General features: G+C 50.5%; 2 protein-coding genes across 3 annotated transcripts; one reads left to right on the forward strand and one right to left on the reverse strand.

Moving 5' to 3' along the window:
* The first annotated feature begins 597 nt into the window (after positions 1-597).
* On the forward strand, positions 598-9,147 carry SERINC3 (serine incorporator 3). Its single transcript, XM_082326084.1, has 10 exons — positions 598-714; positions 1,118-1,279; positions 1,750-1,943; positions 3,058-3,137; positions 3,848-3,985; positions 4,844-5,013; positions 5,757-5,847; positions 6,260-6,437; positions 6,861-7,088; positions 8,211-9,147. Exons 1-10 carry the CDS (start codon positions 676-678, stop codon positions 8,347-8,349), a joined length of 1,419 nt encoding a protein of 472 aa, XP_082182210.1. The 5' UTR covers positions 598-675; the 3' UTR covers positions 8,350-9,147.
* On the reverse strand, positions 7,095-18,675 carry TTPAL (alpha tocopherol transfer protein like). 2 transcript variants are annotated; one of them, XR_014229678.1, is made up of 6 exons: positions 18,624-18,675; positions 16,983-17,435; positions 16,064-16,257; positions 14,059-14,169; positions 10,890-13,305; positions 7,095-7,245 (listed from the first exon to the last, which is right to left on the reverse strand). XR_014229678.1 is itself a non-coding variant. In XM_082326085.1 (5 exons), the coding sequence occupies exons 2-5, from the start codon at positions 17,419-17,421 to the stop codon at positions 13,030-13,032; spliced, it is 1,020 nt and encodes a 339-aa protein (XP_082182211.1). In that variant the 5' UTR covers positions 17,422-17,435; positions 18,624-18,675; the 3' UTR covers positions 9,546-13,029. The 2 variants fall into 2 exon arrangements, 1 of the variants encoding a protein (XP_082182211.1); XM_082326085.1 differs by lacking the exon at positions 7,095-7,245 and having other exon boundaries at positions 9,546-13,305.
* Between the last annotated feature and the right edge of the window lie 5,787 nt (positions 18,676-24,462).

Here is a 24,462-nt window from a genome sequence, read left to right on the forward strand (position 1 = left end):
GCTCCCCCAGGCCTCCCGGCCGCCGCCGGCGAGGTCAGCGCTTCAGCCGGGACGCGGGTGCAGCTCCGACGGCTTCGACGCAGCCTCCCGCGCCCGGGAACGCCCCGTCCCCTCCGGAACCCCGCGGCGGGCGGTTTCGCCCCTGCAGGCGGGGCACGGGGCGCGGACGGGCGATGTGTCCGGTCCCGAAGCCCCGGCCGGCGGCGGCGGCCCGGGGCCAGGCCCGGAGCCAGGCCCAGAGCCAGGCCCGCCGTGCCGGCTGCCATGGCAACCGCCGAGGGCCCAGGCACCGCCCAGCGGCCTCAGGGAAAGTGTTGAATGGCTGCCTGGCCTGCCGATCAGCCTCATTCATTGGCTGTGCTGCTGGAGGATCCGCCCACTGCTGACGCTTTCGGCCAATCAGCGTGCCTCCTCGCGTCGGGGAAGGCGGAAGACGTGTTGATAAACAACAGCGCCCCCTCTTCCGCCGTCCCCGCCCGTTCCGCTGCTCGCGCGCGTTCCGTTCTGCCTTCTCATTGGCGGGCCGCCGCCCCCGAGCGCGCCAGCGTGGCGCGAGCAGCCAATGAGCGGCGGCGGCGGCGCTGGAGGGCACCCGCGTGACGCCACGGGCGGGGCCGGAAGCAGGAAGCGGCCGGAAGCAGGAAGCGGCCGGAGGGGCTCGGCGGCGGCGGCGCCATGGGGGCGGCCCTGGGGCTCTGCTCGCTGGCCAGCTGGGTGAGCGCCGGGGCGGCCGCCACCACCCCGCTTCCTTCCCGGGGAGCGGGCGAGCCCGGGGCCGGTGCCCCCGCTGGCTCCCCTCCCGTCGGCAGAAGCCTGGCGCCGCCAGTTCCGGAGAACCGGGAGCGGCTTCACCCGCCGGGGGCAGAGCGGGCGCCAGGCGTGGGCCTGCCCGTGCGAGGCGGTGTGGGGGGCGGCGGGGCCCGGGGGGAGCCCAGGCCGACGAGCCGCGTTACCCGCGGGTGCTTTCCACGGCGGTGCCGGTCAGCAATGCCGGTTAAGCGCGGGGCGGTCCGGCAGGGAGCCGAGCGTCTCCGGATGGAGCCGGGGTTTCCCCCCCTCGGCGCCCTCGCACGCCCCGGTGCCCGCTGCCCTCACCGCTCCTGTCTCTGCCCTGCAGGTTCCCTGCCTGTGCAGCGGTGCCTCCTGTTTGCTGTGCCGGTGTTGTCCCAACAGCAAGAACTCGACAGTGACGCGTCTCATCTATGCCTTCCTCCTCCTCCTCAGCACTGTTCTTGCCTGCATCATGCTGGCACCGGGGATGGAAGAGCAGCTGAAAAAGGTACGGAGGGGAAAACCTTTCTACCTCTTTGCAAAGCGTTTGCTTGTGCCAGTGACGGTTGAGCCCCTTTACTTGGAATGGGTTACGTGAGAGGCACAAACACCCCAACGTGCCTTGTCCCCCAAGTTAAGAGGCTGCACGTACTGACCGGCTTCCAGCTGGGACAGCAAATGCAGCGAACGTACGTGTTTCAGTACGTGCCTGGTCTCTGAAACCTGCCCAGACCTGGAGATTGCCAGTTGTTATCAGAGCCCTGCTGCTTTGCTATCTTCATCCTTCTGGATGCTTTTAGTGATGACATGGGGAAAGAAAGACGATAATAAGGTCCGTGCAGGCCGGCTGAGCACAAGGTCTTTTGTTCTCGGATCTCCCGGAAGACAGCTGACTGAAAGCCTTAGCTCTTGGGGTGTTTAAAGAATGTAACTGCAAATGCAGACGCAAATTTGACAACTAAATGTGTCTTTACTCAGATACCTGGATTTTGTGATGAGGGGCTTCATACTCGGATACCGCATATGGACGGCTTTGTCAGCTGCGATGTGTTTGTTGGATACAGAGCTGTGTATCGAATCAGCTTTGCTATGGCAGTGTTCTTCTTTCTCCTCTCTCTGCTCATGATAGAAGTGAAAACAAGTAACGATCCGAGAGCCGCGGTGCACAACGGGTATGTGTGTGAGCCAGCCGTCTGGCCTTCCAGCTTGTGTCCTCTCTCAAGTTTCTTTGCTGAACGCAGTGGCAAATTGTTTATGCGTACGCTGACAGCCTCGGGTTTCTTTTGAACCAAGTGCAGAGTAATGCTTTGGTCTTCTAAAAAGCTTCCGATTTGTGTAACGCGCTCAATGTACCGATAGTGCTCTGAGGCTGGGTGGCCCAAAGGGCGGTGCTCTGGGCACCCCTCTGTTCCCACGGAGACGCCGGATTTCGGCGAGTTTGCGTCGCCAGCCTCGCGCCGGCTCTGGCGCTCGTTGGGTCGTTCGCTAGGCCAGTCCGAAACCGGGTTCTGATTCCTGATTCACTGATTTAACTGGGTTAGTCCTGGGCTGGATGACTGAATTACGATGGAGTCACTTAATTTGAAAGAGCCCTCATGCGCTCCAGCCCCCTGGGCAGAGCAGGACCCACCGGGAGCAGGTTGCTCGGGGTCTGGTCTAGTTGAGTTTTGAATGTCCCAAAGGATGGGGATGCTTTGACCTCTCTGGGCAACCTCTGCAATTTTTTTGCAATATCTAACTGTAGTTTCTCTTTTTGCAGCTTGCATATGTTGCCTCTTGTCCTTCCACTGTGCACCTGCAAGAAGAGTCTGGTTTTGTCATCTTTACAGCTTTTAGGCAGTTGAAGACAGCAATTAGACCTCCCTTTTCCCTTCTCCAAGCGGAACAGCGCGGAGTTAGCGTTCCTCCCTGCAAGGCTGAGCTGCTGACTCCTGTTCCGTTTGCTGGAGCAGGAGCTCCTCTTTCAGCAAAGCTTTCTAGCCAGTCGGCCCCCGGTCTGTCCCGTTGCACGGGGTTTTTCTGTCCTAGGTGCAACGCTCTGTATTTGCCTGTGTTGAACTCAGGTTTCTGTCAGTCCACGCCCCCAGTGTATCGGCTGTTGCTTCACCCTCTCCCCCTGATTTGGTGAACGTTTTTATCTATAATCCCACTGAACACAACTTCTTTTTCCTTTAAATTTCTGTTAGACACTCCTCTGTGTACAGCAAGCTGCTTGCAGATCGTGTAAAACATGACTATTGTGTGCAGAGTAAGACCAATATTTTCAACTTTTATCTTCTCTTAAAGGTTCTGGTTCTTCAAAATAGCTGCCATTGTGGCTATCATGGTTGGAGCCTTTTACATTCCCGAAGGGCCTTTCACAAGAGGTACAGTTAATGCGTCATCATGGAATTCTGTTCAATAAACTCAAACCTTCTCCCAGGCTTACCAGGCGGTAGCTGTGACAGGGAAGTTGTCGTGTAGGAGACACCGATTCCGCCCTGCTTCATGAGAGTGTCTTGGTTCATCCGATATTTTGGTGACCAGCTGAAGTTGGGGCAATAAGCAATCATCTCCTCCAGTGCGTTGGTGTTGCGTATCAATAATTCGGTACGCCGTGACGCGAGCGCTGCTGGGCTGAGTCTCTGACGCTCTCTAGGTTACAGGCAGCTCGGAACGCTGGCAAGTGCTAAATACTTCCCTAGAGTCTCTGAAAAACCTGTGCAAGAAACCTTTACCGTCTGGCCATGTCACGGGAACTTGAAAGGGTTGTTGATCCTCAGAGAAAAGTGGCACGATGGTGCTTATGTACGCAAAGACGTCTCACGTTAGATCTTGCGTTCATTCTGAAAATACCTTGGGCTAAATATTCCCGTGTTCAGCTTGAGCGGCATGGGCTGCACCCTCGAATAGCTGGGACTTCTCGCATGCTTCTGCAGGACGGAGGCCAAAGTGATCAACAGCATCTACATTTCTAAATGTATTCTCAGATTTTTTCGTTATTTGTCTGCAGTATATAATTAGGAGCTTTTTTTTTAAACTGGGGTAGCATGCAAATGACAGAAGCTAACTCTGTTTTTCTTCCTCCCTTTTCCAGCTTGGTTTGTTATTGGTATTGTTGGAGCCTTCTGCTTCATTCTTATCCAGCTGGTGCTTCTTGTGGACTTTGCTCACTCCTGGAATGAGAGCTGGGTTGAGAGAATGGAGGAGGGAAATTCGAAATGTTGGTATGCAGGTAGGAATCTTACCCGGCACAGGATTTGTGTCTGCTGGCCAGTGCTCTGCAGAGTACCGCTTACTAGTTTGCAAACCTACCTGGAATTACACTCCACGGTCTCCTTGAGTCACGACTGTGACATTTGGAATTAATGGCTGCAGCGTTGCCTTTTTCTCATGAAATGAAATGCAAAATGTTTTAGGCTTGCGCTTAGCAGATCTGACAGCCATAATAAACACCGCTGGCCTGGTCCGCAGCGCGGGAGCAGAGCGAGCAGCCCGGGTCTCTTCCGCTCCGGCTTTGCCTTGCCGCCTCCCCTGCCGAGGTCCTCGGGAACTCAGTTATGTCGGTGGCAGCAGCTGCAGTGCCCCACAACGCACGCCTCGGCGCCTGCTCCCGAGCTGACCGCTGAATTACAAAGCGCTAATTGTGGTGGTTCTTTGCTCGTAGCTACAAATGCTGCAACGGCATTTTGCAGCTTCTTGTAAAGGAGGTAGCAGAATGGAAATGAGAACGGGTGGCCTCTGGGGGGAAGGGGGAATTCAGGGCTTACAAGTAGCCCATGAAAAGTGCAAAAAGCACTCTCGTTCTGACACTGTGGCTTGACAGCAGTTAAACCGATTAAACTGCCGCTGAAAGGCAGGTCTTATTCCCCTGACGGCAGCGTTGGCTTTCCTTTGAGCTACACTGCTTAGTGAGCCAAAGCAGAAATTTGGCCATACCGAATGAAAACACATTCTGCTCGTCTGGTTTTCTGAACCAGACTTCCCAGTGAGGAGGAGGGACTGTCTCATTCCAGTGGTAGCTGTCATTAAATCACCTTAGACATACCGTTAACTACGTGCCTGTTGTAGCAGTTAATTTTTTTCCCTCCAGCTCTGCTGTCCTGCACAAGCTTGTTCTACGCCTTGTCGCTGGTTTTTGTTGTGCTCTTCTATGTTTTCTACACCAAGCCTGATGACTGCACTGAGAACAAGTCCTTCATAAGCATCAATATGATCCTGTGCATTGCTGTCTCCATTGTTTCTGTCCTTCCAAAAGTTCAGGTATTATTTTTCTCTTCTGTTTTCTTCTGATGTACAAAGCAGGGAAGTAAGAAAGATGTAGTACCAATTCGGTCAGACATAAGAACTTCAAAATTTGGCTATCGATCGCAGCTATGCAGCTAGGAACATTTAAAAAAGAAAATCTTGCTCTGAAACCGACGCCCTAGGTACTGACATTATTTCCTGAAGACAGGCTTTTTTTGGCTACGTTGTTTTGGACTTTGTTTCCATGGGGGGCACTGCTGGTGTGGTTTTAGTGGTGAAGGTTCTGGCAGAACGGAGAAACCCGTTAGGGAAAAGCAAAATAAGCTGGGAATTTATTGGTTTAATACTGTGGCTTTGAAACTATGGGTCAGTGTGTTTAGCATGAGAGGAAGCATGGAAGGAATAATGTTACTTGATTCTGAACTGGCATTGCTCGAACAAATCGCATGCTAGATTCGTAGCTACAAAACTGTTAAGCAAGTTGGGATTAACTCAGTAAGAACCCATAACCAAGTCTTGGGCAGAGAAAAACTGGATTTGGTTTGCTTAGTCCTTCCACGTTTGAGTTGCTCGCTGCGTAAATTGTATGACTCTCAAGAGTTTCTTCCGGTCTTTCAAACATAGAACAAAGCCCAGTGCATTTCTAAAAAGTAAAGTTTTTCATGCTAATAATTGCTGACTCTGGCAGTGGGGTAAAACTATCCAGCTGTAGGTAAAACTTGCCCTTTTGACCTTGGCTGGCTCTTCTCTGTGAACAGGAACATCAGCCCCGCTCTGGCCTCCTCCAGTCCTCCGTCATCACGCTCTACACCATGTATCTGACTTGGTCAGCCATGTCCAACGAGCCCGGTAAGCACCAGGCCGTCTGGAGCAACGTATTTTGGTGTGAAAGCAGACGCTTTGATGGGGCTCGTAGCTGTTACAGATCACTGCGGGGGGATTGCTGGTCTGTCTAGCTAAAATCTAGCAAGGCACTAAAGCTGGTTTTACTGACCCCATCGACTTACCTCCTCCCAAAACTAAACTGGAGTATTTGTGAGGGGAAAGAAAACCGTGTCAGGGCGTTCTGATTTTATTTAGTTATTTATTACACCCTTGCCTAGCTCACAGGAAGGAAAACACTCTGTATCATTGCTGCCTCTGGGGAATCGAAGAGACCAGCAATTAAAGGGAATAAAAAATTGCAAGCTGATCTGTCATCTTTTCTTAGCTAAATGCTGGCAAAGCTCCCCTCTGTAACCTGCCTTGAAACCCCTTTCAGAACGCAACTGCAACCCAAGCTTGCTGAACATCATCACCCAGATAGCTGCACCCACGGTTGGGCCGGCAAATACCACGGCGGCACCTGCTACGCCAGCTCCCCCCAAGTCCCTGCAGTGGTGGGATGCCCAGAGCGTTGTTGGACTGGTTATCTTTGTCCTTTGCCTCTTGTATTCCAGGTAGGATCTGCACTGCTACCAAATGATGAACAGTTGGGATTTGTCTGCTTTTTTTGTTTGAATCTGGGGGCAGTGAGAAAAGGACCTGCATTTATTCATACCCAGCTGTGGTCTCAGGCCCAAGCCTGAATATAGCTGATAAAAATATGTTCTGTTTTGCGGATGAGGATAGGCTTTATTAGCCCAATTCAGGTAACAGAACAAAACGTGTTACGAGACCTGGCCTAGGAACACTTTAATTAGGTTAACAAAAGCTTGGATGAAACCAGATCTCTTTAAGGAGCTTCCTTGTGTTTCCAGCTGGATTTAAATGTTACTTGCTCGTCCCAGACATTCGCTGTGGTCTGTTGCTTGCTCCATTAGCAAACATAGCTAACTGAAAAGGGAGTTTTTAACCGTGTCTCTCTTTGGGTTACGCTGCAGCATTCGCTCTTCAAGTAACAGCCAGGTGAACAAGCTGACCCTGTCTGGGAGCGACACTGCCATTCTGGAGGAGACTGCGGGAGCAGGCAGCGGGGCTGCGGAGGAAGGCGAGGTGCGCCGCGTCACGGATAACGAGAAGGATGGCGTTCAGTACAGCTACGCCTTCTTTCACTTCATGCTCTTCCTTGCCTCTCTTTACATCATGATGACACTCACGAACTGGTACAGGTAAGAGCAAGGCAGAAAGCGATGGGGTGTACGTGCCAGACCGCGTTTCCAGGCGGACAGGAGGCTCCTGCCTGGCTGGTTAAGGTGCTGTCCCTGTGCCAGTCGCACTGGAGTTGTGCCTTCTCAAGGTTGTGTTGCTGAATAAGATGTAAAAAGCCTGTACAAAAAGACAAGGTGGGCAGCTGTAGTCGTAGCGGGCTGCTTCACAGCTGCAAGGGCAGAAAGCGCGGTTCCCATCCTTCAGGTACGCAAGCAGCGGGAAGGAGACGTGAAACCGGCTTAGGGCGGCCTCCTGGGAAGGTTGTGGGAGCGCAGCCCAATGCTGCTGGCTCGGGGACAGATGGGTTCCTAGATCTGGTGGGAGCACCTGGACAGTGGGAGCTCTTTGGAGGGCCACAGAAATGGTGCGAGGGTAGGCTGAGAGCTGGGGGGTTCAGCCTGGGGAGGAGGAGGCTGCGGGGAGACCTCGCTGCGGCCTCTCAGTGCTTAACGGGGGCCGACAAGAAAGATGGGGACAGACTTTTTAGCAAGGCCTGCTGCGACAGGACAAGGGGGCATGGTTTTAAACTAAAGGAGGGGAGATTTAGACTGAATACAAGGAAAAAACTTTCACGCTGAGGGTGGTGAACCACTGGCAGGGGTTGCCCAGAGAGGTGGGAGCTGCCCCATCCCTGGAAGCACTCAAGGCCAGGCGGGACGGGGCTCTGAGCAACCCGATCCGGTGGAAGATGTCCCTGCCCGCGGCAGGGGGATGGACTGGGTGGCTTTAAGGGTCCCTTCCCTCCCAAAGCCTTCTGTGACTCTCTGACACGTCCTCTGCTGCTGCAGCTTATAACTGCTTTCCCCAGGACGGCCATAGCGTACAAATCAGCAAATTCGCCTCCAGAGCAGCAGCCCTCAGGAATCTATGGCATAGCTCACCCAAAGCTTTCCCTTAAGAGCAGCACGTCAACAGATGCAACCAGGCAACTGCTGCTCCAGCTGTCTCCCCGTGCTCCTCCCACAAAGGCTCTTGCATTGGAGCATCCCACGGCCTTGTTCTAACGTCAGATTCATATCAGAGACAGGAAGGAAGAGTGGCAGGTGCCTTTATATCTATTAATTGACAACTTTACTTTTTAGCCCTGATGCGGATTTTAAAACCATGACGAGTAAGTGGCCGGCCGTGTGGGTGAAGATAACCTCCAGCTGGGTCTGCCTCCTGCTCTATCTTTGGACCCTGGTGGCTCCTCTCGTCCTCACTAACAGGGACTTCAGCTAAATTGCTGCGCCCGTCCGAGCTTACAAGAGTGGGGAACTTCTTGCTGAAAGCCAAAATGTTCATGGATTGCTTTAGTTACACTATGTTACTGTTTCTTACGTTAATAGGAACATGCAGGTGGATAGAAAGTTATGTATTGCGTAATGCTTGATGCAGGATCAACATTATTACTGGTTATCTTTCTACTTTAACCATGGTTAACTTGTTGCTGCATTTTTAAAATTCACTACAGCTGTGCTGTCAAAGCACAAAAATATTTGTTCTGTCCAATAGCCACAACCTTTTATTGAATAGCAGTAACATTTAGCTAAATAAGAAGTAATATATTTTAAAGAACAATTATATTCAGCATAATGCACTAGTATGCTAACGCTTCAGTTCCTGGGAACTGTAAGCCATGCTGCTTAATTCCTACATTCCACTGCAAAAGTTTTATTTAAAGCAAAAATTTATTTAAATTATACTTAACTCTCTGTGTTGTGGCAAAACCCCCCTTATTCTTCCCCAAAAGAGGAGAACTTGGAGGTTGAAAAACTGATTAACTCTAATTCCTTTTAAGAACAAAGCTGCCCTTTCTAGGAGGTAACTACTGCTTTAGTATGTTTGCCAAGTATCGAGTAGTAAGTGTACGACTAGCTTAAACAACTTTACGGTGGAAAAGAGCTTCTAATTGATTTCACTTGTCCGATATGCTTATGAAAATAATGTACATGAAATGATTATTATTGGCACTAAGGCATTTGCACTGTAAACTTGTTTGAATAAAGCAGACTAACTACTGAAACCGTCCCAGCTCTGTTCAGAAGCGTTAAGCAGCGGCAGTTACTCTCCAATGCAAGATACTACCTGCAACGATTAAAGCGCTAAGTAGCTAGTTGGAGGTGACTGGATGTTTTCTCCATACAGCAAGGAGGAAGTCATGCTGTATTTCTTTTGAAACAAAACAGCACCTTCCATGTGCTTCTCTGAATGTCAAATCCTGTTCCTTGAAGCTGCTCAAGTAAAATTTCCTTCTGCAGGAGAAAGCAACACCTTTTTCTGATGTAACTCTCAGACTTAGTCGTAACCGTGTGTTTAGTGTGGAACTAAGTGTACGTGGCTGTTGGCTTTTGCAATAAAATACCCCAAGACAATGAGGCAAACATATTTAAAAGATCAAATTAGCAGCTGTTACAATGTGTTTAATCACCCAGTCATGCATCATAAAATTACACATTTTGACCACTCCATTTTATAAAATGCAATATAAAAATAAATTTTGTCAAAATAAGATGTACACTTAACCACCCAACACCTCTAGGCCCACGTACAACAGAAGGCAAAATTATTAGTTTGAATAACGCGATGATTAACTCCTGCCAAAATGAGATTTAACCAAAAAAAAAGAAAAAATTCACCCAGTTCCTGAAAATACCTCAGGGTTTGTAACACCCAATTGCAAGAATATAAATTCAAGTACTTTTATGTACAGTATGCGGCTCCCTTTTGTCCCACTGAATGCCAAGAGCCGTCGCTGCCCAGTGCGGTTCAAGTATCTTTCCTTATGTGTTGGATGTGGCAGGGCTGGCAGCCTCCAGACCCAAAGTTATTTCAAGTGGAAAAAAAGAACAGCTGAGTTTTAGTGCTGTGAAAAAAAGAAACAAACCAAACCCAAACAAAAAAACCCCTGTAAGCTTTTCCTATCTCTTAACTTGCAGATAAGGAGACTCGCTACTTAAAACGAGTGTTTAGTTTCCAAATGCTGACATTACAAATTTTGGGAACAAACTGATTTCTCTGCTAGTAAGTGCTAAAGCTCCAAGAGCATTCTCAGCTCAGTAGTCAGGCACATATAAGACGGAGCTGTGCTTTCTCAAGCCAAGCACTGGTTACGAACCTAAAAGAGGGTAGAGAGACAGCTCAGTAAAGTTGCAATGCTGTCTGAGCTCTAAAGCCGAGAAAGAGCAAATTAGAAGTAACAGATGCTTGACACAGGTAGTAAGCCTGGCTTAGTTCAAGCATCCTGACAGCAACTGCCCAGCAGCCAGCTTCAAGAAAAAGAAGTTTGGAGGCATAACACAGGCTGTTTTCAGCATTGATAATGTAGCCTTATCACGTTTAAATCATATGCTTTATTCTTAGTTTCTCCGTGAGCAGAGGAGAAAAGGGGAGGGAGAGCTGGATCTAGTTTGCCTAGTATTTAAGGCATGCAGGAGAAAATAAAAGCCTGAAAAAGGGTTTGCTTTCTGTAGAACACCACTGCCGAACACCACGAGGTTTTCTTCTTTTTGGAAGGACACTAAATGGAATTTCGAATATTCAACCTCCCTCTCTAGTAGTTACCTCAGGGGATCAACGTAGCTGTTCTTGGAGGTTAACTGTCAAAAACCACCACCTCAAACCCTGCAGCACAATTAAGGAGAGAGTTTCAAATACCAGTTGTGCCTTCTAGGAAAAATGGTCCATCCTACTTTTAATTGTACATTGTGGCTGGAATTAAGAGGCACTAAAACAACACAAACACCAGTTCTGGCAGTTAAAGAGCGTGGGCAGCCACTTACCTTTCTAAGTCCCGGTGCTGCGTGCTACTGTCTTGCTAGGTGGCACAAAGAACTGAATTAATCTCTGCAAAACACACGGCCCGTTCTGGTCAGAGATGAGGAGGAAGTGGGTAGCAGTACTCTTTTACCTTATTTTAAGTAGTTGAAGATGGTAAGGGGTTTTTCCTGCACTAAAGGTAATGGCTGTGAAAGAAGAGTAAGAATTGACTTACAAAGGTAGGAAAAATCAGATGCTTTCAGTGAGGGAAATTCATCTCTTCCCACCTTTATTCTAAACCAGTTCAAGCAGTGAGTTCCCTGCTCCCACAAATTCTGAATTACCACCCAGAAAAAAAGCTTCATGGTTTACCCCTTTCCAAAACCCAGTCTCCTTCTCTAATAAATACTTGGATGACGGGGATGGCATTTGCTACGCCCTAGTTCCAGGGTGAGGTCTGCTGCCAGCTCCGAAGTCATTACGGTGGAAGAGGAGTCTTTTTCGGCAGTGCAATCACGCCGGAGGGGGACTGAGGGGAAGACATTCAAAACAGAGTTTGGCACTTTGCAAAATGAATGTCTGAAATCCTCAGGATGCTTTAGTTTTATATTTACAGAAACATAACTGGTACCTCTAATCACACTTGGCACTAAATAAAGGTTTCATCCCCAGAAAGTGCTCTAGAGATAAGTCTCCAATTAGAAGGGATGTTCTTTTTCACTGAAGAGTGAAACATTTCGCCTTGAAGGAATCGGGCGTGCTTTCCCGGTCCTAGCAGGGTTTCCCATCTCCACACTATTGTAGTGTGGAAAAACATGTGCAAAGAGTGTACTGAGAGTTAAGTTCTAATGCAAGACCATTAAACATTGGGGAGCGGGAACAGCTTATTTAGACATAGGTATCTTACCCTGATTTGACATTGGAGTCTTAGTTCTGTCTCTAGACAAAGACCTAGAAGCACAGGCATACAAGCTACGGGTGAATATTACAGAGGTGATTAAAGTCTAAGTTCATACAGGAACATGACAACCAAAGACAAAAGAGGTCAACAAAGTCAAAAACAAAGTTGTAACGTTTCACAAAAGAGCCGACAAGCACAGTGAACAAAATGCTACAATACCAGGAAATTGAAGAATGTGCTTTCAAATAGCCTGTCTGCATTTGGTTTCACAGACGTAAACTCAAATTCTGCCCGACGTAACAAGCTAAAGCAGCACCTTGCTGTCTTACGTGAAGTATTGCCTTCTATACATCATATGCCACCTGCTACAAAGCCTCCTTACAAACTCTGAGTTACTTACTCAATTCCTCATCACAACCAGCTGAAGAAAAGAACAACTGATAAAGTGGGAGGGTGGCTGACACAGCTTTTTCTTATTTGGTCCTGAACCTCATTATTTGAAGCTGCATCCAATCAAAAGCCTTAGTACCCGATCTGAAAAACTTCCTGTTTTCTGAAAATGAAGATTGCATCTGTTTATAATAAGCCTTGGTACAGATGTTGTAGTAGTTAACCCACCAGTTATAGTTCTTCCTACCGTGAGGAAGTTTCAGAGATTGTCTCCATACTGATATTCACGGAAAAGAAAGTTTTGCTCTGTATTAATTTGTGCCAAATATTCATTGAGATATTCCAGAAATGCCAACTCACCATCTGAACCAAGTGACAGAGGACAGGTCAAGTTAGACTTGTATGTTTTTAAGCAATCTTCACTGACAGAACTACATTTGGCAGAGTTGAAAAGCAATTTTCTTGTCTTGGATTACTGCTGTTTTCAGAAGGGGACGGGAATGGATGGTCACAAAACTAGTAAATCATCGTTGTCACTTTTCACCTGGGTGGGGAGGGGATGTGAAACTATCAAGCTTACCATCCTGCGATATATTTTCTTCTTTATCATTCAAAAGAATAGGCCAGTTTGCATCATTCACACAGAGCTCGATGAGCCTCAAGTATTCTACACAACTTGTGCTCTTCGCCTTTATCCTCCCCGAACTCTGCCCTGCCCCCGTTGTGCCCTCTTCAGCTTCCTTTGGTTCTACAGTGTAAAGTGCCTCAGCAGTCTGTTCCTAAACTGCAGGTTTAGGAGTAAGGCAGAGTTCACAACATCACCTAGCAGAACTGATCTGAACTGTGTTGGAAAACTTCCCTTCACTGCTTTGTTAGTAACAGTAATAGAGCTGAGGTTTCATGCCTCGCAGGGAATCATCGCATTGCTTTTCGTCAGCGTCCCCACTCACTAGCATGTCGTGGGGGGAGCTGTCACACGGGAGGACCAGCTGTGAGAAATCACGCAGAAAGTCCTCTTCAGAGGCTAGCAGCAGCTCGTTCCACGCGGAGATGTCCAGCTTCCCCGAAGTACCACCGTACTCCTCAGGAAGGATCACTGGAGGAATGTTTTGATGAAGGGAATTCAGATCACAGCCATGAAGAAAAAACTGAAGAAGAAACCAAACGATAGCTTTACTAGTGCATACCAAAGACTTTACAGCAGATTACCGAAACAGTCAGCTAACGAGCTTATTTTGAGTTAAAGAGCAAATTTTAGAAGTGATGTCTTTATGGGCAAGCGGCAGCAGACAACACCGGGCAGGTGTTGCAGTCAGACACAGGCATGAGAGAAGCCTTGAGACGATTCCAGTCTAGCGCAGCTTAAATCCCAGCAAGGGAGACTTGGCATTTGCTAGTCTCTGCCGAGGTTCCAAACTCAACTCGTCCCCAAGTTCGTTCACGGGATTGGAAGTACTTATCCTTGTGGAAAAAAGCATCATCCGTGGCAACTACGTCCAGTCCTACGGCGAGAATACTAGTGCCATGCGGGGCACTTGCGTGAGGGAGAAGAGCACGGAAGGGGCAACACAGATTCCCTGTGACACCACCTCATGAACAAAGTGCTACTTGCCACGCTAATCCAACCCCAGGGATGGAATGAACGTCTCGAATACACAGCATATGTACTCAAGAGCCATATTCATGTTATGCCAATATTAAATTCCTCAAAGCTTCTCTTTCATGAAGTATTTTCCCAACAGGCATATTTTTAAAAATTAAAGCAGAAGGGACCAATTAGATCAAGCAAATTCACCAACATTTTTCTAGCTGTGAGGTTTTTCAACGATTTTTACTTGCAGTGGCCAAGCAAGGAACTTACAAACATTAACATTAATGTTAAAAATGATACAAATCCTTACCCGGTTCGCTATCTTTTCCTTCAGAAAAGGCTTGATGATTGCAAAAATGCCTTTGAATATACGAGGCTCATTTATAATGTTAACAGCTTTTATTCGAATGGGGAATCCATCCTGAAGGGTAAAGAAGATTTTTATAATGCAGTTTAAAAAACATTTGCCATCTCCCTCTTTTTAACATCTCCTGAGACTGACTGCCAGCACAACCCACTGGCTCCCAAACTTTCATCTGCGGTACCAACATAAACCAATACGGCAACAGAAACGCACCTTGTAAGAGGGAATAGTCTTAGGATGAGATCTGCGAGCATAAAAATAAGGTCAAGAGACAAGAAAACCTTGCATCAAGAAATATATTACTGTCAGTAAATCTTCATTTCTTATGTTGCTCTTCATCTCGCCTGACCAAGACACTTGGGTAATCACTGTCCTTCGGGTATGCCCAGCCCTGATAAGGATGCGGTTACAAAGGGATGACCCTAGCTTCCGAGGAGCGCACCACGCTCAGAGCCAGAGCAGGCTGGTTCTTTGGTGTGTACAACCACAAGATTTGGTGCCCAAGATACTCCGAAATGTGTTTTTATATAAGGAAGAAATCCAATATCGCTATTTTTCTGCCATTCCAACTATTCTATCATGCTAACTGCAAAAGACAAACAGGCTCTGCTGCCAACAGAACACACAGTGTCTCCTATACGAGACAGTTTAAAACAAATTAGTTACGGGATTTCTGCTGGAGAAATTTATTTGCAGAAACATTTTTCCAAGGCAAAAGCTCCTGATCAGCAATTAAGGTCTCATGTGCCACAGTGAAGTTTCTTGCCCTTAAAACCAGCTCTACACGTACAAGGCGAGCAGTCAATGCTTGGAGTGGCAACGTGCACTGCAGGAGTATTTTTCTGCTTATGAGGGCCAGTAAATTAGCTCATCTTTACAAGAGATGCAGCTCAGGAAGCGTGATGCAACATGTTTATATACCACCCGTACCTTCATGTCCTTCACCAGGTCCAGCTTTTGTTTTGTAAACAGCTTCTACTAGTAACAGCAGGACACCCATCACTTCATTTGTGCAAATTAAATGTGGGCTCAGACAGTTAAACGGCACACAGTTAGATCGCAATTTAAAGGAGCGAGTTCTTTTATAGGCATTCATAAGCTCACGAGTCTCATCTCCATAAACCCCCGATTCCCCCTAGCCTTCCTTCTGCCCCCCACAGATACAACAAAGAACATAACCAGCTCAGGCCAGACTAAAAGTAAGGAGGGAATGAACCCATTCAAGAGAAGTTTTCCTCATCTCGCTCCTCCAGATAGCATGGTAAAGCATCAGGTAAAATCATCAGACCTTCCTGCCGCTTTGGCCAGGTTACTCCTCACTCCTTTCACCTTCCCATTTTGTACAACTCCACTTGTGCTTACACCCTGGCTCTAACTTGCTCTCCATCATTTTCCTTCCAAACATCTGGTCGGAGAGCTTTTCTATCACTGTCTCTTTTGCTGCCCCCCGTGCTGAAGAAGCCTCTCTTCCTTCAGGGGGGGATGGATGGATGGAAATCCTCCTCAAATCACACCCCTTCGAAAGTCCTCGCTGCACAGTTTTTGTAGCACTGGACTTGCACTTGTCCAGTGCTCACCTCCATCTCGGCTGCCAGGAACCATTTAAATAACGAGCCATTCCTCAGCGTTCAGGCGAAACGCTGTCTTCTCCCTAACTGTGATTTACTGCTCTCTCTCTTCCTTACCACTACCTCGCAGAACGACTTTTTTCTGTTCCAACTCCAAGTTTGCATTTCTAATGCAAATTTAGTTTTAGGGATGCAAAAGTCAAAAAAAGGGCAAGTGAGGTAAGTCGGCAAGGGTCTGAGAAACTGGTTGGGCAGAGACATGTTTTAACTCTGCTAGTAGAAGCCAAGATGCTTAACTTTCTGGTGACATAGTCAAGAACACTAGACACAGAAGCAGTCATTTACAATGCACAAGCTTATTTTCCCACCAGTTCAGGTCTTACCTGAAGAATTCCAATCACTTTTTTGGCTACAAAAGGACCAAAATGAGACGCCTTAGATAAGCTGACTCCTTTGTAGTCTGCCAGGATTACAATTCCATTCACCTGGGTCTCTTCGGACTGAATGAGTTTTTCTAACGTTAAGTATATGGCACGAATGTTCTCAGTAATCGGATAATTACTGGGTGTCCATCTGTCTGAGGTTACAAGACATGGATGGTAAGTTGGAGAGTAAATATAAGCTAACAATACACATTCCAAAACCTGATTTTCTATTTTCCTGGACTCTTAAAAGTTAGTCTTTAATAGGCACAGTCCTAGTTCAGAGCAGCCTTTCTTAAGCAAGAGATAAATGGCAACTCATGTTTACTTCAGGGAGCAAAGGCAATGGTTTTAAGAACCCCGGTCTCCACCCAGCACAGCTTATTAGAAGCAGTTTCAGCTCAGAAAGAAAGCAGGTAAATGGAAAACAGGAGAATGAATGAATGAACAAATTTACAGCAAGCCTGGCACACCAAAAGCACGCGAGAGGCTTTGATTGTTTACACGGGAGTCAAAGCCATAGGCTCCTCTCTCCACTTACTGTCAAAACAAATTACAAGCTTCTAAGCGTAGGCCAGCAGCCCTGCTTCAATTGGAGTTACTACACGTTAATTTTTTCTTGCATCACCTAATATTTCATCAACCCACCTCACTGCATTTTCGTTTTGACATAACTGCAGTTATTGCTGACACAGGAAAAGGAACTGGTATAACGTTGGCTAACGACAAACGTGTCCCTTCACAAGGTAGCTTTTCAAATTTCAAAGAGAGCCCACGCACTCTGTGTAAATAACCACTGTTCACAGGAGAGCAGGGAACAGATTTTTGGCCCAGACACACCTCGAAGACAGAGAACAAAGACATTCATGCATTTCAGTACCTGGACGGATGCAGACGACGTGGCGTCCCTCCGGGTCCAGGCGAGGCAGCACAGTGACAAAACCCGACTCTAGGACAGGCTTTATTGCGGACGGCTTCAAGTTATTGAAGACCTCAGGCCAGCTCCTCCTGCAGGTGTGGTAGTTCACCAGAAGCTGAAGCGCTCGATCATAATCAAATTTCCTGGCTCTGAGGAATCTTAGCAAAAAAGCATCGTCCAGGCAGGTCCCCAGGGAGGGATAGTCTTTGCACACCATATCTCGGAGTGCCTGCACATCGCGGAGCCTCCATTCAGGTTTCTCTTGGAGCTCTTCCCGGGCTTTGGTAATGAGATCAGGAGACAGCGAGCAAACATACTTTGGCCGATCTGGCAAGAACTCGTTATCTGATGGAGACCCCGCTGACGGACTCGTCCTGGTGCAGTCGCTGTCTCCTGACATAATGTAGCAGGAATCTGTCAAAAAAAAAAAAAAGTACTGCACATGACAAACAATGCCATGGACTAACAAGTGTATTTATTGTTTACGTATTTATTACGTCCTGCATCCCTCCGTCTCCCTACTGACAAGACCGCCCTTGCAAGAACTGGCACTACAGCCAGAAGTACAGTTCAGACATTTTAATTCTCTTCCCAGGATTAGAAAGTGCAGGTATCTCTAATCTCTTCATCCTGCATAGTGGGTAGAAAACAACCTTGGATAAAAGCTAACCAAATTAAAAAACAAAAAAAAAATTAAAATATAGAATTACACAGCTTCAATGCAAAATACAGAATTTAATTTGCGTTATCATTTATCTCCTATGTCCAATTGGAATCTAAAGCAAAGTAAACATAGCCCAGTTAGGGAGGAGTCTCACATTTGGTCAAATTACAGCCTCTTTTGAGAAACTCTCCTAGCTGAGCCCAGGCAGCCGGGAGTTTTCCTTAACTTCCCTGGCAAATACGTGCACCGATCAGCACGGCTGCCCGCCTGAACGCTTCCAGGGATTCGGGAGAAGCGGCATTCAGGAATACAGGAGATGGCTGCAGTTCACAGACTGGATGAGCAGCTGAGAAAACTGCAGCCCCGCGTGCCAGCGCTGCACGGGTGCTTCGGCAGGCTGAACCTAGTTTTCGGTGTGCTGCCAATATTTCTGAACTGGGAGCTGAATTTCCAAATCCAGCAGCAAGTGGATAGAGACGAGTGAAAAATTATAAAATTACGAGCCTGGCGTGTGGCTTGACCTGGGGCTGGAAGGGAAAAATATGGCTTTTTCTCCTGCGCTGCCCGCACCCAAGCCTGGCAGCGGGCTGCACCGCCCGGGGGCCGCACAGAGCCGCCCCTCAGGGCGCCGCCTGCCCCACGCCGCCGGCCGCCTCCCGCAGAATCCCTCGCTCCCACCGGGATCACCCACGGGGACCCGCTTCACCTCCTCAGGGGGATCCCTGATCCCTGGCCCCTGCCCTGAGCGCCCGCCGGCGGGCAGCGCAGCAGCCCCTGAGGGGGCACGGGGGCGAGGAGGCCCCCGCGGCTCCCGCATCCCGACCCGCGGCTCCCGCATCCCAGCCCCTCCGCTCCCGCATCCCAGCCCCTCCGCTCCCGCATGCCCCCCTCCGCCAGCCCCCGCAGCCCCCCGGCTCGCCCCGGCCCCGCCGCCGTACCGGAGCGCTCCCGCGCAGCAGCGTCGTCTCCAGGCAGCGGCGCCCCGGAAGCGCAGCGGCCACCCCGGGAAGAGGGCGGCCGCCGCGCAGGCGCGCTGGCGCCCGGGCCCTCAGGGCGGCGGCGGGCCCCGCCGGGCCGGGCCGGGCCGGGCCGGGCCGGGCCGGGCAGCGCTTCTCTGCGGCGGCTGCCGCCGGGTCCCCGCCCCCGTCAGCGTCCCCACGGGGGGCAGCGCGGCTGCGGCTCGGCCTGGGGCCGAAAACGCGGGTGTTCCCCCGTTATCTGCGCAGTACAGCGTGGGGGAGCGCCGGACCGCTGCCTGGGCGGCACTGCTGCCCCTCGATGCATGGAGTCGCAGAAGGCTTTGGGAGGGAAGGGACCCTTAAAGCCACCCAGTCCATCCCCCTGCCGCGGGCAGGGACATCTTCCACCGGATCGGGTTGCTCAGAGCCCCGTCCCGCCTGGCCTTGAGTGCTTCCAGGGATGGGGCAGCTCCCACCTCTCTGGGCAACCCCTGCCAGTGGTTCACCACCCTCAGCGTGAAAGTTTTTTCCTTGTATTCAGTCTAAATCTCCCCTCCTTTAGTTTAAAACCATGCCCCCTTGTCCTGTCGCAGCAGGCCTTGCTAAAAAGTCTGTCCCCATCTTTCTTGTCGGCCCCCGTTAAGCACTGAGAGGCCGCAGCGAGGTCTCCCCGCAGCCTCCCCCTCCCCAGGCTGAACCCCCCAGCTCTCAGCCTGGCCTCGCAGCAGAGCTGTGCCACCCTCGGACCATCGCTGGGGCCTCCCCTGGCCCCGCTCCACCAGCTCCATGTCCTTCCTATGCTGCGATTCCACCTCATCCTCTTTCATAACCACATTTGAGTGCCTCCAGCCATCAGCCACAAAGGCACAAATATATATATATTTTATATACATATATTTATATATTTTAAGCTCCCCCATGCTTAGTGGATGAGGGAAAGGGTGTGGATGTTGTCTACCTGCACTTTAGTAAAGCCTTTACAAGCTTTCCCAAAGCATTCTCCTGGAGAAACCGGCTGCTCATGGCTTAGGCGGGCAAACTCTTCGCTGGGTAAAAAACTGGCTGGACCAACAAAGAGTTGTGGTGAATGGAGTTAAATCCCGTTGGTGAACAGTCACCGGGGGTGTTCCCCAGGGCGCAGTACTGGGAACAGTTCTGTTCAATATCTTTATCAATGATCTGGACGAGGGGATGGAGGGCACCCTCAGTCAGTTTGCAGGGGACACCCAGTCGGGCGGGAGCGTTGACCTGCTGGAGGGCAGGAGGCTCTGCAGAGGGCCCTGGCCAGGCTGGAGCCATGGGCCCGGGCCACGGGGTGAGGGGCAGCGAGGCTCAGGGCCGGGTCCTGCCCTGGGGGCACAGCAACCCCAGGCACCGCTGCAGGCGTGGGGAGGAGCGGCTGGGAGCTGCCCGGCGGGAAAGGGCCTGGGGGCTGAATATGAGCCAGCAACGTGCCCAGGTGGCCAAGAGGGCCAACAGCATCCTGGCTTGTATCAGGAACGGTGTGGCCAGCAGGAGCAGGGCAGGGATCGTCCCCCCGTGCTGGGCACTGGTGAGGCCGCCCCTCGAATGCTGTGCTCAGCGCTGGGCCCCGCACCCCAAGGCGGCCATGGAGGGGCTGGAGCGTGGCCAGAGCAGGGCAGCGAGGCTGGGGCAGGGGCTGGAGCACAAGGCTGGGGAGGAGCGGCTGGGGGAGCTGGGGGGGCTCAGCCTGGAGAAGAGGAGGCTGAGGGGAGCCCTCCTCGCTCTCTGCAACGGCCTGAAAGGAGGCTGGAGCCGGGGGGGTCGGTCTCTGCTCCCCAGGAACAAGCGATGGGACGAGAGGGAACGGCCGCAAGCTGCGCCAGGGCAGGGTTGGGTTGGGTATTAGGGAAAACTTCTTCACGGAAAGGGCTGTCAGGGCCTGGCCCAGGCTGCCCAGGGCAGGGGCTGAGTCCCCATCCCTGGAGGTATTCAAAAGCCGGGGAGATGTGGTGCTTGGGGACATGGTTTAGTGGTGGCCTTGGCAGCGCTGGGTTAATGGTTGGCCTTGATGATCTTAAAGGTCTTTTCCAACCCAAACAATTCTATGATTCTACATTTCTATGACCTTTGAAAGCAGGAGTGCTGGGGTGGTGACCTGACGTCCTCAGGGCCTCTCCCTGCCAGAGCTGGGCCTTCCTCCCCCACCTGTGCCCAAGCCGATGTCTCTGAGACATCAGCGACCTCCGAGACTGCGAACAGAGGAGGAAGGCGGCGGGGGACGGGGCCACAGTACCGTCTGCGGGCGCAGAGCCTCTCCCTGCCAGCCAGAGCTCCCCAGCGAGCCGAAAGCCAGCGCAGTGGCAGAATTACCTGGGCAGAGTCAGGGGAGCCTCAAAGCAGGGTCCAGGCAAGCACAGCTGGCTCCTGCGGTGGGATGGGAGCTGGGCCCAAGAGGTGTGCTGGCTGTAGCCGAATTTAAATGCCAACAGAGGAACTAAATGCTAATAAAGGGAGAATTTGGGGGTTTTTTTTGGTTTGGTTTGGTTTGGTTTTTGAGAGGACAGAAAGCTGTATCCCACAGGAGTTCAGATGGTGATGCCTGACCTCTTTGCATGGGATTTGTAATAAAAATAAAAAAGATGGTCACTGCCAGGCTTGCTGCATTAAAAAGGGTTCAACAGGGAGTGCTGGGGAGGGGGGAAAAATGGCACATGTTTAACCCCACTGATCAATGGACGCAGAGCTGGATTGCAAAAGGGGCTCAGCATCCTGCCGGGGACGGTCCCCGGGCTGGAGGGGCCCTGGGAGCTCGGTGGGCTCAGCTCGTCGCTCTTGGCTGTAGCCCGGGTGTTCAGCCAGGAGAGGGAGTCAAAGGCACTGGTGAGGCCGCCCCTCGAATGCTGTGCTCAGCGCTGGGCCCCGCACCCCAAGGCGGCCATGGAGGGGCTGGAGCGTGGCCAGAGCAGGGCAGCGAGGCTGGGGCAGGGGCTGGAGCACAAGGCTGGGGAGGAGCGGCTGGGGGAGCTGGGGGGGCTCAGCCTGGAGAAGAGGAGGCTGAGGGGAGCCCTCATCGCTCTCTGCAACGGCCTGAAAGGAGGCTGGAGCCGGGGGGGTCGGTCTCTGCTCCCCAGGAACAAGCGATGGGACGAGAGGGAACGGCCTCAAGCTGCGCCAGGGCAGGGTTGGGTTGGGTATTAGGGAAGACTTCTTCCCCCAAAGGGCTGTCAGGGCCTGGCCCAGGCTGCCCAGGGCAGGGGCTGAGTCCCCATCCCTGGAGGGATTTAAAAGCTGGGTAGACGTGGTGCCTGGGGACATGGTTTAGTGGCGGACTTGGCAGTGCTGGGTTAACGGTTGGACTCAATGATCTTAAGGGTCTTTTCCAACCTTAACGATTCTATGATTCTATAGTTGGACAAAGAGCGGGAATCCCAGGAAACAAGGCCCTTCTGCAGCATCTGAGATGCAGCTCTGATTTATTTCTCTTCCAAGGTTTCATCCTTCCGAAGTGGAAAATGTTTCAGTGACACCGTGGCTGGCAAGAGAGATGCTGGCATGGAAACAGAGTGTGCCACAGGTGTTCACCTGCCGAGAGACATTTCCGAGAAGGGGAGTACGTTGGTTCAACCCCATGCTGATGTTCCAGTCCAGCCCTGCTTTGGGCCCAGCCAGCTCAGAGCTGGGTGCAACCTGGTGCCCTAAGCTGGGACCAGTTTGGATCTCTGTGAATTAGACCTGTGTGTGGTGTTTCTCCATGCCCTTTCTAGTAGATGTTGGGATAAATGAGGTTGGAAGGAACCTCAGGATGACAAGAGACCTTACATTGCTCCCGTTTCCATTCGTACAGCTCTTGGGCACAGAGACCTGCAGCACAAGCGTGGGAAAAACAACCAGGCAGGACCTGGAGTCCCAGGGCAGAGGGAAGAGCCTGAAGCTGGCAGATGCGGTTTGGAGGGAAGGAGAAGATGCTTGTTGGAGGGATGTGTCTGTGGCCTCACAGCTGAAGGGATGAAGGAGGTTCCCAGGTGTACCTGATCCAGCTAATTGCTGAAATTAGCAGGGAGGCAGGGCTGATCTGAGAAAAGGCTTCAAAACACCAAACAGCTGGGAAATACTGGAGCTGCAAATAGGAATTTCTGCTACAGGTTACAAAATCTGGTTGGAATTTGTACCCCTCAAACAAGGGAGAAAAATTTAGCAGGGAGGTGGCGGTTCCGGAGCTGGCTGGTCAATAGCTACTGCTGTGTTAGGAGTAAGCAGGGGTGTTTGGCAGGAGTGACGGGTGAAGGAAGCTCTGCTTCGGGGCCAAGAAGGGCAGGAAACAAGGGTCAGCAGCAATCGCATTGAGAGAGATGTGGAAAAGGATATTAAAATAAGAGCAACAGTCTTAGGCTGGTAAGAGAGAACAAGGAAGAAAAGTGAGAACACTGCATAGTGAAGAAGGACTGGAGGTGAAATATCCCTTGGGGATGGTCCCCGAATGAAGTAACTGCCTCAGTTTTCCTTACGTGGTGAGTGTTGAAGGCGAGGAGGGCTGTGGGTGGTGAATGGAAGTGAGGGGTTCAAGCACCAAGCCAAGTTGTAGTGGGAGTTTTGAAGTACCGGCACACAAAATCACAGGAACAGTAGCAAGAGTTTCTGTAATTTACTCTACCTGGTGTGGGCATGGCTGTGACTGGAAACCAGTAAAGGCAGAACCTGTCTATAAGGAAGTAAAAGCTAAAAACAAACATCCAGGCACTGACAGTCCTCCCCTAGCTGGAGAGTTTTGTCCATACCCGCAGCTGCAGGAGGACACACCGCACCGCAGGGATGCGACCCTCCCAGGCGAGAGGAGATGAACCGCACCGACTCCGCCACTTCATCAGCTCCAGATCTGCAGCATTCGCAGGAGCTTCTGTCGGGAGTTGTTTTGCCCGACTGTCCTGGCTTTGGCTGGGACAGAGTTAATTTTCCTCCTAGTAGCTGGTATAGCGCTGTGTTCTGGATTTTGGATGAGAATAATGTTGATAACACGCTGATGTTTTAGTTGTTGCTAAGTTGTGCTTACACCAGTCAAGGACTTTTCAGCTTCCCATGCTCCACCAACTGAGAAGGCTGGAGATGCACAAGCTGGGAGGGGGCTCAGCCAGGACAGCTGACCCAAACTGGCCCAAGGGCTATTCCATACCATATGACATCATTCCCAGTATAGAAACTGGGGGGAGTTGGCCAGGGGGCAGCGATCGCTGCTCAGGGAGGGGCTGGGCATCGGTCGGTGGGTGGTGAGCATTTGCATCACTTGTTTTTCCTGGGTTTTGTTTCTCTCTCTCTCTCTCATTGATTTCCTTTTCATTACTACTACTACTACTACTATAATAATAATAATATTTCAGTTATTAAACTGTTCTTATCTCAACCCATGGGTTTTCTTACTTTAGCTCTTCTGATTCTCTCCCCCATCCCACCGGCGGGGAGGGTGGGCGAGTGGCTGGGTGGTGTTTAGTTGCCGACGGGGGCTAAACCACGCCACCGACCTTGGGAGCCACACCTGGAGCCCCGTGGGGAATCCAGCCCTTCTCATGTGCATCTCTCCTATCACATGTGATTCATACCTTTCTCAGCTCTGCTCCTGGGTGCTCCCGTGCCCTGCCGTTGTGTTATAAATGAATGGCTGTTGGTGTTGGTTGATATTTAATGAAGTCCATGTAATAGTCTTCACTCATTTATTTATCCGAACAGTCTTAATACCCAGCCTGGGAAAGTTATCTTGGCTTCTTTAAGCTTTTCCACTATTAGCAATAAACGTTTTACAGTCTTGGCAAGCTGAAGCTGAAAAGAGAGCATGACTTCAAACAGCATTGCTCACAGAGAAGGC

This window comes from Platalea leucorodia (genome assembly GCF_965183815.1).
Source record: "Platalea leucorodia genome assembly, chromosome: 13".
Lineage (NCBI taxonomy): Eukaryota > Metazoa > Chordata > Aves > Pelecaniformes > Threskiornithidae > Platalea > Platalea leucorodia.

Coding starts and splice junctions, on each gene's coding strand:
- TTPAL (XM_082326085.1), bottom strand. CDS start 17,421: ATGTCAGGAGACAGCGACTGCACCAGGACGAGTCCGTCAGCGGGGTCT. Junction 16,258..16,982: donor CGTCGTCTGCATCCGTCCAG/GTACTGAAATGC, acceptor TTGTAACCTCAG/ACAGATGGACACCCAGTAAT. Junction 14,170..16,063: donor AAGTGATTGGAATTCTTCAG/GTAAGACCTGAA, acceptor TTTACCCTTCAG/GATGGATTCCCCATTCGAAT.
- SERINC3 (XM_082326084.1), top strand. CDS start 676: ATGGGGGCGGCCCTGGGGCTCTGCTCGCTGGCCAGCTGG. Junction 715..1,117: donor TCTGCTCGCTGGCCAGCTGG/GTGAGCGCCGGG, acceptor TCTGCCCTGCAG/GTTCCCTGCCTGTGCAGCGG. Junction 5,848..6,259: donor AGCCATGTCCAACGAGCCCG/GTAAGCACCAGG, acceptor AACCCCTTTCAG/AACGCAACTGCAACCCAAGC.